This window comes from Chrysochloris asiatica, unplaced genomic scaffold (genome assembly GCF_000296735.1).
Source record: "Chrysochloris asiatica unplaced genomic scaffold, ChrAsi1.0 scaffold00026, whole genome shotgun sequence".
In the NCBI taxonomy this organism is placed as follows: Eukaryota; Metazoa; Chordata; class Mammalia; order Afrosoricida; family Chrysochloridae; genus Chrysochloris; species Chrysochloris asiatica.
In genome coordinates, this window is record NW_006408544.1 from 19,406,645 (window position 1) to 19,426,629 (window position 19,985).

Consider the following 19,985-nt stretch of genomic DNA (forward strand, 5'->3'; position numbering starts at 1 on the left):
AAAAAAAAAACAAGGTCTCAAGAATTGAGGAATAAAAATTGGAATCTTTCAGCAAACTGATGTAGCCCTTGAGATGCTCACTGCCTATCCAAAAAAATTTATAAGACAGCTACCTGATCAACCAAATGGAAGAGATCCATATTTGTGCCCATTCCAGAGGTGACCCAAAGGAATGCTGAAATCATCGAACAGTATCATTAATGACATATACAAGTAAAACTTTTCTAAAGATAATTCCAAAATGGTTGCAAAAGTACACTGACAGGGATTTGCCAGAAATTCAAGCCAGGTTCAGAAGATGACATGAAAGAAGTAGGGTTATCATTGCTAACGTAAGATGGATCTTGGCTGGAAGTAGAAAACACAAGAAAGATGTTTACTTGTGTTTTATTGACTATGCAAAGGCTTTTGACTGTGTGGTTCATGACAAGCTATAAGTAACATTAAGAATGGGTATTGCAGAGCATTTATTTGTACTCATGAGGAACCTGTACAAAAACCAAGAAGCAGTCATTTCAACAGAACAAGGAGTACTGAATAGTTTAAAATCAGGAAAGGTGTGCATCAGGGTTGAATTCTTTCACCATATTTATTCAATTATGTATGCTGAGCAAATAATCTGAGAAACTGGATTATATGAAGGAGAACATGGCATCAGGACTGGAGAAAAACTCAGTAACAACCTGTGATATTGCAGATGATACAAGCATGCTTTCTGACAGCAAAGAGGACTTAAAATATTTACTGAAGAAGATTAGAGATTATAGCTTTCAGAATGGATTGCACTTCAACATAAAGAAAACAAAATCCTCACCACTGAACCAATAAATAACATCATGGTAAGTGAAGAAAAGACTGTAGTTGTCCAAGATTTACTTTTGCTTGATCCACAATCAAAGCTATGGAAGTAGCAGCCAAGATATCAAACAATATATCACATTAGGCAAATCTGCTACACAAGATCTCTTTAAAGCATTTAAGAACAAAGATATCAGTTTGTGTTATTAAGGTGCCTCTTACCGAAACCATAGTATTTTCAATAGCCTCATATGCATGTCAAAGTTTGACCAAAGAAGAATTGATACATTTGAGTTGTGGTGTTAGAAAAGAATATTGACAGTATCATGGACTGCCAGAAAAACAAACAGGTCTGTGCTGGAAGAAACATAGCCAGAGGGCTCTTTAGAAGTCAGGACGGTGAGACTTCATCTCTCATCCTCTGGACATATCCTTCATCATATCCTTCGGAGAGACAGTTCCTAGAGAAGGACATTATGCTTGGTAAAGTGGATAGTCAGTGCAAAAGAGTAAGACCCCCCAACAAGATGAACTGGCACAGTGGCAGCAGTAATGAACTCAACCATAACAATTTTGAGGATGGCACAGAACAGGGCAGTGTTTTGTTTTGTTGTACCCAGGGTTGCTATGAGTTGGGACTAACCTGTAGGCACCTAATACCTAACAAAAATAAGCATCTGTGGGGTCCCTGGGTGGTACAAATGGCTAAATGCTGGGCTACTAACCAAAAGGTTGGTAATTTGAACCCACTAATAAGCACTGGATTACTAATAAAAAAATCAGTGGTTCAAACTTACCAGCTGTTCCTTGGAAACCCTATACAAGGTCCCTGTGAATCAGAACCAATTCAATGGCATTTAACAAGAAGAAAGGTACATTGGAAGCAAGGTCACAGTTACAAAGACCCTATGGAACACAACTCTACTTTGACATACATGGAGTCACCATGAGTTGGAATTGACAGAAACTGGTCTGTTTTCATAGGCATTTGTAGATATGGCCTGAAGAGAGAACCTACTGCTAATTACTCTAATACTTGGCTGTTGTTTAGTTTCTGAAATCCATAAGGATCAGCTCTAGTGCAAGCATGAAAGAAGACTGACTTTGGGAAGTCCATCTTTTATTCATTAACTTCCCTTAAATTCTTTCCAATAATTATGCATGTTTTTCCACTGGCATTTTTGGTGTAGTCGGGGAGGAGAATGAACAACTCTTGTTTCACAAGAAGTATAATTTTTTTCAGGAAAGAAAATATATCCTTTCTTATTTGATTCTTTTTTCTTAGACTGTTAGTCAGAGATGCCCTCTAAGGAATGATTCAACTTGTTCAACCTTATTTCACATATATATATATTAAAAACAAAAACAAAAACAGAGACATGACTTATTCGGGGTTACACAGAAAGTGGGAGCACTAGAACTCAGGTGTCATCATTCCTAGGATAGTGTCTTCTCCACTGTCTCCCATTTTTAAAGGTTAGTTCAAAAGCTTGAGAGTCAACCGGCTGGGAGCCACTTCTCAGATTCTCCATTTCCTAGATTGTTTTTTGATGCTGTTAAGTGTCCTTGAGTTGATTCCGACTCACAGTGACCCTGTATAGGATTTCTGAGGAGCAGCTGGTGAGCTTGAACCACCAACCTTGTGGTTCAAACCAACCTTGCAGTCCAGTGCATTAACCCACACTACTTACTCAGTTAACTAACTTAATTTCTCTGTAACTCAGCTTCTTCTACTATAAAATGGAGAATAACGGAACCTCCTTCATAATGTTGTTGTAATATATAACTGGACTAATGTTTGTAAAGTGCTTAGGATAGTATCTGGTGTACTAAGCACCTAATGAACGTTAGCTGCTGCTGTTATTAGAGAGGGACTTCAAAAAATTCATGAAAAAATAAAATTGAAAGGCATTTTCCATGAATTTGCTGAAGTTCTCTCATATTACTATTTTTTTGTACTATTTTTCACAGACATGAATATTAAGTAAGGGTAGGTGCTTATTTTTACATTTTTTACTTTACATCAGTATCTTGCTTATCCAATGGTTCTGTAACAGAAATATCTCAAGTGGACGGCATTAAAAACCAGAAATTCATTCTCTCACAGTTTAGGAGTCAAAATTCCGATTGCTGGCTGTAGGGGAAGACTTTCCCATTGTCCTTGTCTCCTTTCAGCATCTGTAGTCCCAGTATTCTTTGAAGATTTTCATACGTCTTGGCATCATCTTCCCCTGGAACTAGGAACGTCACAGTGCAAGGACCACAGGTCTACAGGAGGCACTCCACTCCCAGCCCTTTTATCTTGGTGATGGTATGTCCCTCCACACCTCCCCAGTCCCCACCCCTCTCTGCTCTCCTCTCTCCTTTTGTATCTCAAAAGAGACTGACTCAAGATACAAACTAATCCTACAGATGGCATCTCATCAACATCATGTTGTTATTGTTAGATACTGTAAATCAGCTCCCACTCAGTGGTGACCCCACCTATGTACAACAGAACTAAACACTGCCTCATCCTGCACAATCCTCAGAACTGTTATGTTTGAGACCATTGTTGCTGCCACTGTGTCAATCCATTTCAATGGGGACCTTTCTCTTTTTTACTGACCCTCTACTTTACCAACCATGATCTTCTTCTCCAGAGACTGGTCCCTCCTTATAACATGTCTAAAGTATAAAAGACGAAGTCTTGTCATCCTCCCTTGTAAAGAGCATTCCAGCTGCACTTTTTCCAAGACATATTTGTTTCTTCTTCTGGTAGTCCACGGTATTTTCAACATTCTTTGCCAATTCCATAATTCAGATGTATTGATTCTTCTACAGTCTTCCTTATTCATTGTTCAACTTCCACATGCATATGAGGCCATTAAAAATAACATGGCTTGGGTCAATCGCACCTTAGTTCTTAATGTGTTACGTTGGTCTCTAATACTTTAAAGAGGAGGCAGGTGCAAGACCAGGCAGTGTTTCATTCTGTTGTGCCTAGGGTCACTATGAGTCAATAGCAACTTGATGGCACCTAACAACAATATGTTGTTTGATTTCTTTCATTGTTGCTTCCATCATATTTTGCCTCTTGTGGACTTGTTTTAATTTTCTTCAACTTCGGCTTGAACTTGCATGTGAGTCTGATCCTGGCCTTGTTTTGGATGATATTGAGTTTTTCCACCACCTCTTCCCACAGATGTAGTCAGTTTGATTCCTGTATATTCCATCTGGTGATGTCCATGTCTATAGTAGACATTTCTATTACTGGAAAAAGGTATTTACATTGAAAAAGCCATTGTTGTTGTTTTTAAGTGCCGTGGAGTCGGTTCCGACTCATAGCAACCCTTTACAGGGTTTCCGAGGCTGTAAATCTTTACGGGAGCAGAAAGCCTCATCTTTCTCCCATGGAACAGCCGGTAGTTTCGAACTGCTAACCTTTAGGTTTGCAGCCCGATTCGTAACCACTAGTCATTGGTCTTTCAAAATTCTATCATGATCTCTAACATCATTTCTATCACTAAGGCCATATTTTCCAATCACTGATCCTTCCTCATTTCCAACCTTCACATTCCAATCACCAGTAATTATCAATACATCTTGATTGCATGTTTGATCAATTTCAAACTGAAGAAGTTGGCAGAATTTTTCAATGTCATCACTGGCTTTAATGGTTGGTGCATAAATTTGAATAGTGGTATTAACTGATCTTCCCCATAGGAGCATGGATTGTATCCTATAAAGGAGAGTATTGTACTTCAAGACAGATACTGAAATGCTCTTTTTGATGATAAATGCAATACACTCCTCCTCAATTTATCATTCCTGGCATAATAAACTATGTGATTGATTCAAAATGGCAAATACCAGTCTATTTCCACTCTAATGCCTACAATATTGAAGTTTACACATTTCATTTTTGACAACTTCCAATTTTCCTAGATTCACTCTCTGCATTCCAAATTCTGATTATTAATAGATGTTTGAGTTATTTCTCCTCATTTTTAGCTGTGTCCCATCAGCAAATAAAGGTCCTAGAAGTTTCTGTCCATTCATATCATCAGTCAGCTCTACTCTGAGGAGGCAGCTCTTCCCCAGCCATATTTTGAATACCTTCCAACATGAGGGGCTCATCCTCTTGTCTCATATCTGACAATATTCTGGTGTTATTCATGTTTCCATCTTCTGCACATATCTGACAATGCCCCATTGCTATTCATAAGGTTCCAGTGGCTAACCATTCAAAAGTAGTCTGCCTCTTGTTCCTTGTCAGTCTTAGTTTGGAATCTCTGATGAAACCTGTTCAGAATGCGTGACCCTGCTAGTATTTAAAATAACAGTTGTATAGCTTACAGCAGCACAGCAACATACAGACCATCACAGTACGACACACTGACAAATGAGTGGTGGACAGATGCCTATACTATCTTATAAAGGGCAGCCCATATGAATAATCATTACCTGAATGGTTTAAATCATACTGATATATTCAAATACTTTTAAGGGCAAAGTATGAAAATGCACTATTCCACGCAGCTATTATGTGCTATCACTGCTCCATCAGCACCCCAATATAAAAAACACAACTCCTATACTAGTCTTATGGCAGCTTTCACTTCAGATATTACTCACATATGTACAGAGTGAAGGCTAAGGAAGGAGGACATTTTAGAAGCTATGCAGAGAAAATTTAATCAACCTTTCCAAGCTGAAATATTTTTTAACTCCCTGTTGGATTTCTTCTGTGATTTGACTATGAGTAACTGTTTACTGAGTATTTACTAAGTGTCACACATTGTGCTATGTGCTCTATAAATCTTATCTCATTTAATACTCTTAGTAGCTTCGTTGCCTATAACTTGCCAAGTCCATAGTGCACATTCATTTTTTACTCTCTTCTTCTCCATGCTAATATTCTTTTTATTAATTAGCCTATTGCATAAGCATTTGATAAGGGCAATGGAACAGGTTTTAGTAGCACAGGAAGTTTAAAGAAAATAAATACACACACAAAAAAAAAACCTAACAACAAACAATTTGTTAACAGCAAATTGGTCATAATTAGATTTTTTTTTAAATAGCCAATTTCTCATAGTTTTCTTTAAAATGTAGTTACTAATACATACAATATGAAATTATTTATGTAAATCCCACCTCGCAAAATATATAACTTTATGTGTGTTATTAAGTGCCATTGACCCTGTATAGGGTTTCTGAGGAATGGCTAGTGGGTTTGAACCGCCAACCTTGAGGTTAGCAGTATCAGTACTTATTTTGTATGTGCAGTGTTGTTAAGCACCACCGTGTCAGTTACGAGTCATAGCGACCATAGGGTTTCTGAGGAGTGGCTGGTAGGATTGAACAACCAACCTTGCAATTCAAACCGACCTTTTAGTCCATTGTGTGTGTATGTGTGTATGTATGTATATATATATATATATGTAAATGCACAGTAAAGGGTCTGAAATGCTATTCACTAAGCTAGTTTCAATGGCGATCACTGCAGGAAAAAATTGGTAAGCTGGGTAATGGTCAACAAGAGGGCTTTCCTTTATATCTATGTTGTTATTAGGTGCAGTTGAGTTGGTTCCAACTCATAGCAACCCAATGCTCAACAGAACAAAACACTGCCGGGTCCCTCACCACCCTCTGTATGAGAGACGATGTTTCGCCATCCTGGCTTCTGTATCTATATCTGTAGCTATGGCAAGTTACTTGTAGTATTTGAATATTTTATGAGATTATCACAGAGTTTCTTTGGATATAATAGCCAGCACCAAAAGTAGCTAACATTTTCTAATCAGCTTGGCTGTTTAAAGACTAAATTAAGGGGCTATCAGTGTCACTCTGCGGAAGCTTAAAGTGGGGAGAAAGCCCTGAGATCGCACATCAAGTCTGCAATTTCCTGACAACTGGTTCTAATTCCCTTAGCAACTTAAAACACAGGGAAGACTATGTACCGTACACTGTGCTCCTAGGGCTCATGAGAGAAGACTATACTACAGTGTGTCGCATTCAGTGTTCTGGGAAAGCAAACCCACCCAGTTAGGCAAACAAAGTTACAAAAGTGATGGATGGGTAACTATGGTCCTGGTAACCAAGATTCATCATTTCAACTACTCTTGCCAAAATCCTCACCTCCTTTACTATACTGTCCTTTCACTATATCCACCCAACAAAAGCTTTGCTCCAATTCACTCCAGGCACCCAACTGGACAAATAAACATGTATATTTTGACCAAATACTGAATGGCCAAATATTAAAAATCAACATTCTGCCAAGCTGAAACAGACCATATGGGATACAAGAAAAATCTAAAATTATATTTACATATAAAAAAAATTACAAAAACTCTTGAGTGTCAAAATTTACCATTCTGACATAACATGATAAAAATCATTATCAACTACTAGACTGCATCTACGTTCACTCTGTTGTGTATCTGTGATGTTAATAGATGGCTCTGGGTTTCAGAAACGGCATCTACCAGATTACATTTTTAAAAACCTAAGTGAAAGAGTTTAAACTGCTCCTCTCAAACCAACTGACATTTTAATTTACTTATATAACCTTGCCTTGTTCTGAAAAGGAATGGAAACAGTAACTGACATATTCTTTACTTACTTATAAATCCCCAAGCTCATGAGGTTTTTAAGTTCAAAAAGAAGCTGGCAGCTACACGGATACTTTACAACCCTGCCAGATCACTGGAACTGACACTACCTAGCAAGGAAGGAAAGTAGAGCAGAGCAGTACTGAGACTGGCATCAGGAAGGGCAGCTGCAGCTCCCATACATACACTAAAGTCTGATGAAAACAAGCCTCTTCTCTCTAGATGGTTTTTTAAGGACTTGACATTTAAATTTTGCTGGTCAAAACCTTGAACGAATAAGACATGGTCGGTTCTATAAACATTTACAAAGGCAATTTCAACTCTGTCAAATTCTAGCTATAAGATAATGCTCAAATGCTATCTTACCTGTATGATGGGGAATGGAAGATAATTCATATTGTTGATAAAGTACAGAAGGCTATAGCTATAGCCTATGAATGCTCCAGCCAGTAGGAAAAAAAGGTGATATTCATTGAAGCAGGTTTGTGCAGAAGGGCTATCTAAGCTGAAGGAAAAAAAGTTATTTTAATTCAGCAGCATCAGAATGCTTATCAATGTTCAAGACTCAATGTTTATTGAAGGCAAAACTTTGACTTTATCACCTAAGAAATCCTCCAAATTCTAACAGAATGGTTTGTTTTAGGTAAGTGAGGGTAAAGGAGTCACAAGAATCTTTTCCCTAAATGCATGAGAACTGATCTCTAGCTCCGTTCCAATGGAAATCTGATATGGGTAAGAATATCAACTTATGATACAAAGTAACACTGCTTCTGATGTAAAAACAAAACCAAAAAACCTGCATCTGGAAAACTGTACATGCCCTTGATTATCACTGCCATATACCAAGCCATCACCATTATTCTCATCTGGACTGGGAGGAATCAGAAATACATATACATACACCCAAGATGCTATGCCTATGAAGTTGGTATAAGAGTCACTGGGTCCTGTGGGATAAGGCTTCTAAACCACGGGGAAGAAGGGAAGGACAAATCAGTCTGAAGTGGATCTCTTACTGTACTTGAGTTGTTGTTGAGGGTTGGGAGTAGGCACAAGACAACTCCCAGATGGCTGTGGAATCTATGACCTCTATGAACTGCTACAAGGATCCATAATTAAGATATACTCTTGATGTTTCCCAGCTGGCAAGCTATAGCTGTCTTATAAATTTTGAATATTTAGATAAGTCAAAATACTGCCACAAGTCACTACCCTATTATCTTATGTCAGGCTTTTAACTGTAAGTATGAGATTCAGATCTAGATCTTATCTGTTTGGTGAACATCAAGCTCTTAAATTCCTTTGAGATTTTACTGAGAATCTCTACAATCTATCAAATATCTGTGGTGTATAAAGCCAACATACTATAATTCAAAAGTAGTCCATTTTTCATGAGTGAGGGGAGACTGTGGACCTAACCTACCACCTATCTCCATGAGAGGTGAGATACCTGGTTGACTTGTTTTCTGACCCTGAGTGATAAGATGATGAAACAATATTAGTTTTGCTAGAGATTCTAACTGTAAAATAATCTGTAATATATTAATTATAGTAGGCACCAATCTCTTTAACACCGATAGTTTACTGCTCCCTCCTGCTCATTGAAACTTTCACTGCCACCTTTGCTAAATATACAGAGATGTGCAAAAGTAATTCCAGATTTAACCAGATGAGCAATTTGGATTTCCTTACTCACAGTGGTCCCTTTCCACAGATGTCCTGTATCACTACATGTTTAACAACAAATTTTCACTAAAAAAATCTTAGCACATAAGGAAAAAGTTGCCTCAATACCTGTAAGCTAAAAGGAAATGAAACATTCAATATTATTCATGTGTGTTGTTTTAAGGTCAGTGGAAAATAGGGGCACTAAGATTATTACGGAGTCCTGGTGTGGCACTGTAGGATAAGCACTAGACTGCTAACCACAAAGTCAGCAGTACAAACCCACCAGCAGCTCCTTGTAAACCCTATACAAGGTGACTATGAATCAGACGCTGACTTGACGACACTTAACAAGATTATTACATCAATCATCTGATTTTTGATGTCAGAATATCAATTTAAAATTTTATCAATGCTGTGTGTTCAAGAACTGTTTTAAGTTTCAAAATTTAAAAAGCATGCTAAAGAAGGTAACTACAATTACTCAAAATTTTTTTCTTCATTCTTTCCATAGTACTCTTCCTTCAAACTAAAGGACACCTCCTCCAAGAAGTCCTCCTCCTATAGCATCCTTATGTGTCCATATCTTTGTTTCCCTTTGGTCCCACCTCTCAGAGAACTTCTAGCCTTTGCATGAACCACTCTCATAAATCCAACAATACTTAGTATAGTGCCTTGCACATAATAAATGGTTAGAAAACAATAAATCAATGAATTTAACAAACATAAAACATCAAAAATATTTGCTGTATTTATAAAAGCCACTGTCTGTCAGAGTCTGGAAAGCAAAAAATAGTCCATAAACTATTCACCTATACAGGTTGCCTTTGGTTTAGCAATTAACATTTGCTAAGAAATGTTAGAAAAAAACATTTGCTATTACCTCTGAGTACCTGTGCAGGGAACCACAAGAAAACTGTATCGGCCCTTGGTTATCACTGCAGCACACCAAGCCATCACCATTCCCATAGAAGCATGCATAAACGAGTGCATGACCTGCTGAGGATGAATGATCTTCCCTATGAGTGCCAGTCTGGAGCAGGGAATACAGGGCACAACTGCAAACAAAGCACATTATTGTGGCTTTATAATCTGTAGCATATGAAGTTTAAGAACTTAAACTATTCCTTCTCAACCTGCAAAATATTCCAAATGGCTGGAAGAAACCAAAAGTCAATGTAAAATGCAGTACAGAAATATTCTAACTTAAAGTGATCTAAGATCAAACTCACAGAGATATACACAAAGGAAAAATCAAAGAATCTAGAGTAGAGAGATGAAATGTAAGGAAAGCATGGTTAACATTTTCATTTGTCATTAAAATTTGCTGAAAACTTAAGCAGTGTCTATTCTACCACTCTCCTAAGTGCCAAAAGAGTCAATAATAATAATAGAAGATAAAGTTCTTGCTCTACAGCAAATTATCTTAATTTTAGCATTTGAAATCATCAGTATTTAAAAAACAAACCACAACTGTGTAAATATTGGCAATACTGAATTCCAAAAAAAATGAATGCTTGTATGAGAATATTTTAGTATTTCTCTAATCCACACAATTTTCTGAACGTGATTTGGGAGAGATGAATGGGTTGAAAACTGATCTTTGTAAACAGCTAACAACAGCATTCCTTGACCTATCTACATAAGCATTCTTCTTTTAATAAATTCAAAGTATAGAGATTGTGGAGGAGTCAAAAAATAAAAGTGAAGTTAGAGGACTTAGGTAATTTGAGTACTATGGGGAAGAGGCTGCTAGCACCTCCCCCTCCCTACCAGAAATGTTCCCTGAAGACTTTCTGACTGTGCCACTTACTAGATCTGATTATACCAACCCCACTGAGAAGTCCTGCTGTGGCGCTGTGGGTTAATGCCCTGGACTGAAAGGTTGGTTTGAACAAAGTCAGCAGTTCAAGCTCACCAGTCACTCCTTTGAAACCCTATTCAGGGTTGCTATGAGTTGGAACCGACTTGATGGCATTAACAACAACAACTTGTATCACTAAGCCTTTTTACATGCTGTATTTTCTCCCTAGAATATAATTTTCCTTGTCACCTTAACATAACTCATCCTTCAAGACTTGGCTTAAACATCATCTCTTCCAGGAAGTTCCCCCATTTTGGATAAGTGTTGCTTCTATATATTCCCCCAGCATCCAATGTGTTATAATTGAACATGTTGATGTTTACTATATGTCTCACCATAATTGTGATCCGTTAGGAAGGGTTTGAAAGAAAGAGACCCATTACACATGTCAGATATCAAAGGAAAAGGATATATATTACAACATCAGAGTTAGGGTTTTAAATTTTATACTATGTCTAGCAAGAAACTACAGGAGAGCTCAGATTAGAAGTGTCTGTAAAAAGCTTCTTATTGTACCATTAGGACAGACTCAAGGAATCTAAAAAGGCAGGAATACCAAGGGAAAAAAACTGAGAAAAAAAGCTTCTGAATCTAGCAGATACTCTATTTTTTTAAGTCACAAAATGTAGATATTTTTATTTGAAAGAGACCTTAAACATTACCTAGTTTGATATCTAAATCTAAAAGCACCTGCTGAATCAAAACTTTAATACAAGCTGTCAACTATTAAAAGGACTAATATGTTTTAAAACAGAAACTAGTACACATATACATTCTAACTAAGGCATTCACAAAACAGATGATTAATATATATATATATATATATATATATATATATATATATATATATATATATTTTTAATTTGGTACAAAACACAGCCTCTGTTATATATACCCACATACAAAACATCCTACTAAAATAGACTCAGATTCTTTTCAGATGGTTACCATTAGAAACTCACCTGTATAAAACTCCACATTGAAAATATTTATTATCACTATTACCGTTGACAGCAGCAGGAGGTAAAAAATTGTATACGAACTATATAGATCACTGAAAGAATCTAAAACACAAGAAAGATAAATATGTTGAGTATACTGCAACAGAAAAAGGTTTTAAGCCACAACGATAGATTAAATTTTGAAAAGTGTCTTTTCCTCAAGAATTTAATCATTCATTGTTGACAGACCCATTAGGATATCAATTCAATAATTATACTTTGAGTCACTTGGATCTGGTTCTGTGTGTTTTAAAATGATGCTAGAATTTCTTTTAAATGACCCAGATATTAACCTCAAACAAAATACTATCATATGCAAACTTATTTCACCATGTGAAATAGAGAAGTACCATATTTAAATAATTGACTAAGTTTCTTTTCAAAATATAAACAGTATTTTTCAGATAATGAAATTAGTTCCTATTTGTTGTTGCTGTTAAGTGCTGTCGAGTTGGTTCTGACCCATAGTGACCCTGTACAGGTTTTCCACAGAGTGGCTGGTGAGCTTGAATCACCGACCTTGTGGTTCAAGCAGACTTTGCAGTCCAGCACATTAACCCACAACACCACACCAGGACTCTATAGCTAAAGTCAAATTGACATTTTTGGAAATAGCACAATGCAAAAATCATCTAAATGAGCTGACATTTTAAAAATTCATGATGTTGTTATTGCTGTTAAGGGCCATCAAGTTGGTTCTGCTTCACAGTGATTTTTCGAGGAGCCGCTGGTAGGTTTGAACTGCCAACCTTGTGGTTCACAATCCAGTGCTAATCCACAGAGCCAAATCAGAAGTCCAAATTCATGATATCCCTGTGAAATACTAATACAGTCACAGTTTAGAGTGGTTCAACAATCAATATTCCTTTTTAAAATCATGGCAAAGTTCAAATACATGTGTGTGTGTTGGGGGGGAGTATGCGCATATGTATAGAGCCCCAGCGGCATAAGCAGTGGGCAGCTACTTGCAAAGTCAGCAGTTCAAATCCATCAGATACAAGGAGAAAGATGAGACTATCTGCTCCATGAAAGATTTACAGTCTTGAAATCCCTATGAAGCTTTTCTACTCTGTCTTACAGGGTTACTATGGGTTGGAATCAACTCAGTAGCAATAGAACAGATGATGGGTTTGAACTGCTGACCTTGAGACCAGCAGCCTAATGCTTATACCACAGGGCTCTACCTACACACACACACACACACACACACACACTCTTGAACTTTGCCAATATTTTTTAAAAGAATATTGATTTACAAGGAATATATAGATAAAGGTCGGCAGTTCAAACCCATCTGTCGCTTCTTGGAAACACTATACCGGGTCTCTGAGTCGGAACTTACTCAATAGCACTTAACAACAACATATATACATAACACACATATAAATAATGGAGGTTTCAAAAAGTTTGTGGAAAATTTCATTATCTTCTAATTCAATTTATCCATGAACTTTTTGAAACCCCCTTGTATGTGTGTGTACCTCCTAAAAATATAGAACAAGAGAAATAAAGCAATTAGGATGACCAAGAAGTAACAATGAAACTGACTATTTCTAAAGGAGCAATTCAATGAACAAAATTAAGTAAGTACATTTCCTAGTGGCACTGTGGGTTAATGTGTTGGACTGCAAAGTCGGTTTGAACTGTGAGGTCTGAGGTTCAAGTTCACCAGTTGCTCCTAGGAAACCCTATACAGGGGTCACTATGGGTTGGAACCAACTCAATGGCATTAACAAGCATTATAGGAAGTCTGAAGAATGAAATGATTTATACGACTGGAAGTTAGTAAAGAAAGCAAAATTTCTCTGAAAAGACTTTGTAAGTCAGAAGTTGAAAAGCACAAGTAACACTGGGCAGGGAAAACAGCCAGAATCCAATCTAATCTGAAGAAAATGTGCTATTAGGATTACAGAACCCCATATCCAGGAAATAACAAATAGCTTTTATCCCAAGAGTCAGTTCTGAACAATCAGTAGTGGTTCTAGAATACAATACTGAATATTCTGAGTCAGCAGCTAGAAAGCCATAATCAGTTACTGATGCAGACTCCAACAAGGTGGCTACAGAATTACTTGCCACTCCTGTACTGGTGTATGGGTTAATGTCCTCTGGCCGGTGAGACCCATCCAGGAATATATATACACATACACAAAGAAAACATATAACATGTCTTCAGTTCTTTAACAGCAGTGTCTCCAAGAGTCACAAGGTAAAGCTTCTTCTGGTCCTTGAAAATTGGCATTTTCTTCTAAAAAATTAAAACACACTCCCCACTTTCCAAATCAAGAAATTTTTGTTGTTATTATTGTTGTTGAGGAGGAAAAGGGATTTCGAGTGTTTGTCCTGCTTAGCCCTTAGGCAAGAGTTTTAAACACTTGAAAACGTATTCTGGCCACCTTTACCTCTTTTTTATTTTTTTAATTCTAAGGTGTGGCATAGTGGAGAAGCAAAGGCTTTAAAGTCAAAGACCAATGTTCAAATCCTTGAGTTCAGTTACTCTGGTTTTGTCTGCATAGATCATTTAACCTATCTAAGCCTCAACACTTAGTTACAAATTGGGCTGCGAACCACAGGGTCAGCAGTTCGAAACTACCAGCTGTTCAGCGGGAGAAAGATGAGGCTTTCTGCTCCTGTAAGAGGTTTGCTATGAATCAGAACTGACTCCACGGCATATAACCACCACCACCACCAAGCCTCAAGAGGAATACCATTTTACTAACAGGACTGTAGGAAGGACTGTTGCTAAGTGCCATGGAATCCATGCTGACTCATAGAGACCACAGAGTTTCCAAGGCTGTAAATCTTCACAGGTGCAGAAAGCCTCACCTTTCTCCCGCTAAGAGTCTGGTGGGTTCCAACTACCATTCTTGTGGTTAGCAGTCTAGGGCTTATCCTACAGAGCTACCATTGCTCTAGTAGGGAGGATGTCGTTGTTAAGGGCCACTGAGTCAGTTCTGACTCTGTGACCCTCTAAAGGGTTTCTGAGACTTTATGAGAGCAGAAGTCTCACCTCTTCCCGCTTGGAATGACTGATGGACTCGAACTGGCCGACCCTGCGGTTAGCAGTCCAGTCATTATCCTACAGTGCCACCAGTGTTCCGTAGAAAAGATAAGAGGCAAAATACTTAAGATGCTTAGCATGGTGCCTGGACAAAACTTGGTAACTATCATTACTGTCATAAAGCAAGTTACATTTTAATGAATTTTGTCATTATTTTGACCCAAAGATTTTGAAAAATACTTGCTTCAATATTGGTCAATCTTTATATGCTACCACTCACTATGTTATCCTCTCTAGCCTTTAGTTCTTTCCTTATCTCTCCTACTTCTCATCTTTTTTCCTAATCAGCCAAAATATAGAAATGAAGCATACCACTCCTCATTTTACAAACATGGTTAGGTTCCAAAGACCAGGTTATTATGTGAAAATCAGCATTTCGAGAAAATGACCACATCAGATTAGAAAGTGGGACATAACTGCCAAATTACATCATTACATAACTAACTGACAAACCACTGAGAATCATGGGCCAGGCAAGCTGACACATAACCATCATAGTCAGTCAGCATTACTATCACCTCACACTGTGGCATTCACTGCTGCCAGACATACATGTCATTAACGCACCAACTAATCAGATAGGTTTTTTTTTTTTTACAACTGCATAAATGCACACTAACAGCTAATGAGATGGTCAATAGGTGAAGAGGTTCATTCTTAATTTTAGACATTTATTATGTTATGTATATCATATTTTCTACAGACAATCTTTAAATAGATAAGGGCAGTTATCTTTGTTAAAAAGACAAATAATTTTAATAAAGCCATCAATTATGAAGTCAGGGTTTCATTTATATGGTCTTCTAATTAGATCTTTTACTCTTGGTTTCTGAAAGGTTTGTTGCTCTTCTTATTACATAATGAAAAGCTGGTTTATGTTATGAAATGGGATGCCTTAAAATTATCTCAAGAGAATGCTTTGGTGTGTCAATATAGGAGATAATTTAAAATAAGCTATTTGTAACATTATACAATATTTAGCTTGACAAGAAGATTCTATAAATTTGATTTGCCTAAATTGCATACCACTTACCTGACAGCCACTGTACAGGATGAAACACATCAATGCTGCTAAAGATTATAAATACTGTGGTACAGATGGGGAGAAGCAGCACCGACCAAGCAACACTTGAAACTATTCGCCAGCCTAAAACCTATAATAAAATAAAACCCTCAATTATGACCCCAGTTATTTCAGTTATGCAAATATGAAATTTGCAAATTTCACACAAGATGTTAAAATTATAATTATTATTTTACATCCAGATCTTAGTACATGCAGCTATATATAAACACAAATGGTCACTACTATTAATAACATTACATATCACCACAGGATACTGCAATTCTTGGTGAACTGATGCATGCATTAGCCCAGACAAGTGCTACATCAAACAGCACACTTTTAGGAGACAATGGGATTATTTTATTTGGTTTTACAACAGTATTTTACAATAATTTATTATCTCTTTAGCTTTGATCATTATATTACCAAAATCAACCACTACCATCAAGTCAACTTCAACTCATAGTAACCCTACGTAGGGTTTCAAAGACTTAATCTTTATGGGAGAAGATAGCCTCATGTTCAGTAGAGCAGCTGGTATGTTTGAATTACTGGCCTTGCAGTTAGTAGCCCAATGGCTAGGAAAAGTTGCAAACATTTTATGGGATCCTTCGATATATTGTGGAGTCCAAGGGTGGTTTAAATAATGTACTCAGCAGCTAACTGAAAGATTGGAAGTTTGAATCTACCTAGAGGCACCTTAAAGAAAAGGCTGACAGTCTACTTCTGAAAAATCAGCCAATGAAAATCCTATGGAGTTTCTATTCTGACACATGTCCTCACCATGGGTCAGAATCGACCCAATGACAATTGCTTTTTATTAATATATTGGAATTGTGACTAGAATGATTACACATGTGCTCCTTATTGAGCTACTTCATATTTGGAGTCCTAGTGTGGTGCTGCTGTAGGATAAGCATTGGAAAAGTCGTAAGTTCAAATCCACCATCTGCTCCTTGGAAATCCTACACTGGATCTCTGTGAGTTGGAATTAACTCCATAGCACTTAGCAACACCACCACATCTATTTATTTTTTAATTCCCAGTGCTTGCCAAGTATGAGGTACAAGATTTACTGTAGCGTAGTGGTTACAAAATGGGCTGTGAATCTCAAGATCAGTAGTTCGAAACTACCAGCTGTTCTGCGGGAGAAAGATGAGGCTTTCTGCTCCCGTAAAGATTTACAGCCTCGGAAACCCTGTACAGGGTCGCTATGAGTTGGAACCGACTCCACGGCACATGACAACAACAACACATATACTAGGGGAGATAGGAAAGGCCTTAAAATACGCTAGTGACAGATGTGTGTTTGGGCAGGGAAAACACTTTTGTGTTTGGTCAATGACCGTGAGGATGACAGATCCGGGGATGAGCCCTAGTCAGGACACAGAGGTGACAGGTGGCCCGCAACTGTAATATTCCAAGCCAAAGACTCTATCATTGATGTCTGACCAAGTGCAGTTGCAATGAGAAAGATAAACTGGAACAAATTCCAGCCATATTCCCGAGAGAGACATCTCTAAGGCTTTGTGATTGATAATACAGGCGGGAGAGAATAGCTCATTAACGATTCAAAAACTTTCAGCTTCAAATACTGGGGAGATGATAGTGCTTTGCTGTTGTTGTTAGTGTCTTCGAGTCAGTTCCAACTCATATCGTTCCTGTATGGGGTTTCTGAGGCTTTAAATCTTCTCGGGAGCAGAATGCCTCATCTTTCTCCTGCAGAGCGGCTGGCAGGCTTGAACCGAGGCCAGTCACATGTAGAAATCCCAACCTAAAAAGCATCTTCTTCCTATTTCTCTCTGCCCTCTACAGAAGGGATGCAGTTTTGTTGATTCAACAACTTCAAGGACCTAATTCAGGTCATCCCTCTCTCACTAACCAACTCCCACTAATGACACTCTTCCACACAGTCCAACACGTGAGCATTTCCTAACTCCCTTTCACACGGTAAGCAGATTTCACTCAGGACTCCACTTCCATCCGGTAGTCATCACTCAGGCTGTGCCCCCGACCCCCGCAAAAAATAAGCAGTAATCAGCTTCCACAGGTAGCTCCCGCCGCACGCGTTCTCCCCACGGACCGGACCCTCCCCCGTGTCGCGCGCACGCGTGGTCACGGCCGCCTGTCCAGACCAACTTAACAGCAGCCGAGTACGTGGCTATACCACACTCACGCGCCACAGGACGTCCCGCGACCCGCCGGCGCATGGCCGACTTGCAGCCGTGGCCATGGGGATGAAGGCCCCTACTCTGAGGCGTGCAGGAGACTGTGCGCCCGCCCGCCGCCGCGGTTCAAAGGGAGGTAGGCCCCAGAAGGGCCCCGATGGGGCTGCCTGGAAAGCTGCCTGAGCGAAGCCCGGCCCAGGCCCCAACTCATCTCTCCAAGACTTCGTTCGGACAGGCTCCACGGACCAGAATCGCCCTACAAATACGTTCCCCGGAGGGGGCTCTGACTCCACGACCAGCCTAGTGGAGTTTAAAATGTCCCTCCGAAACAGGGTCCAGCGGGGCGCCAGAAACAAGGATCGGCGCTGCATGCTGGGAACTGTAGTCTTGTTGGCCCGCTGGGAGCTGGTACTAAGGAGCGTTGCATTCTGGGACTCAGAGTTCCCAAAGAGTTCCAAACTACAGCATGCTGGGAGTCAAAGTCGTCTCGAGAGTCTTAAGGCATGTTGGGAATTGTAGTCTTTTATGAGCCCTACTATAGCGCTGTAGGATAAGCACTGGACTGCTAATCATAAGGTCGACGGTTTGAGTCCATCAGTTGCTCCTTAGGAGAAAGATGCAACTTTCTGCTCCTGTAAAGATTTACAGCCTCAGAAACCCTATACAGGGTGGCTATGAGTCAGAACTGACGCCAGGACACTTAGCAACAACAACAGTGATGCATTTGATTTTCTTAAATTCCAATTTCTAATTCCAGCTCTGTCCCTAAGGGAAATATCTTGACCCTATTTAGCCTCCATTTCTTCGTCTGTAAAATAAGAATAAAAACTAAAGAACTCCCTGGTGATGTGCAGATTTAATGTAAAATAAAATCCTGGTGGTGCTGTGAAGATGTCATTAAAATGCTATACAAATGTTGATTATCATTTATTTTCTGTCAATGGGGAAAAGGGCTTTTCACCAACCCAAATTCCACTTAAAAAGTCTCCAATTGCTTTAGGCCTCAGTAAGAACCATGGATTGTTGTTGTTGTTATGTGCCATCGAGTCGGTTCCAACCCATAGCGACCCTGTATAGGGTTTCCGAGGGTGTAAATCTTTACGGGAGTAGAGAGCCTCATCTTTCTCCCGCGGAGCAGCTGGTGGTTTCGAACCACTGACCTTAAGGTTCGCAGCCCGATTCGTAACCACTACGCTACCAGAGCTCCTTAAGAACCATGGATGAATACTGCTAATATCTTTTAATACCCAATTATATACCATAGTCAACATTCAAGTCAGTGATTTACTGACTGAAGAAACTTAGAATCTAGTGAGAAATTTTGAGATTATATATCATATCATATTACTCTGCATTGTTTGCTAATAATAGTTGCCAGAGTTACTTTAAGGTTGTATCATATTTAATATTAATGTTAATATTAATTATGCCTAAGGCACTTCAGAACAAACTGGAACTGTAAAGATAAATCAAGTTTCTGTTACGAAGAAACATTCCATTTGATGGTGGGAAAAGATTATAAAGAATCAGATCCCCTTGTTTAGTTCTGTGGTAAAGACTGCTAGTTGTCTTTCCCAAGATCTAGTTCTCCCTACTTTCTTAATAATATTGTTGTTGTTGTGAAGTCTCATCTAGTTGGGTCTTACTCATAGCAACCCTGTCTAGGGTTTTGAGGAAACCGCCAACCTTGCAGTTCAAACCGACCTTGCAGTCCCATGCACTATCTTGCAACGCCACACCAAGACTTCTTCTTAATAATTGTT

At 38.6% G+C, this 19,985-nt stretch overlaps 1 protein-coding gene across 3 annotated transcripts in view; it reads right to left on the reverse strand.

The window, feature by feature from the left end:
* NDC1 (NDC1 transmembrane nucleoporin) overlaps positions 1 to 18,517 on the reverse strand; it is a 94,226-nt gene extending 75,709 nt beyond the window's left edge. The window contains exons 1-5 of one of the 3 annotated variants that reach the window (XM_006839788.1): positions 18,231 to 18,356; positions 16,022 to 16,142; positions 11,889 to 11,990; positions 9,946 to 10,000; positions 7,764 to 7,902 (exon numbers count right to left, since the gene is read on the reverse strand). In XM_006839788.1, coding sequence (XP_006839851.1) covers positions 7,764 to 7,902; positions 9,946 to 10,000; positions 11,889 to 11,990; positions 16,022 to 16,142; positions 18,231 to 18,287 — 474 coding nt within the window. In that variant the 5' untranslated portion in view covers positions 18,288 to 18,356. Of the gene's footprint in view, positions 1 to 7,763; positions 7,903 to 9,945; positions 10,121 to 11,888; positions 11,991 to 16,021; positions 16,143 to 18,230 lie in introns of all 3 variants that reach the window. The other 2 variants (XM_006839787.1, XM_006839789.1) reach the window with 2 other exon arrangements.
* Positions 18,518 to 19,985: the final 1,468 nt, after the last annotated feature.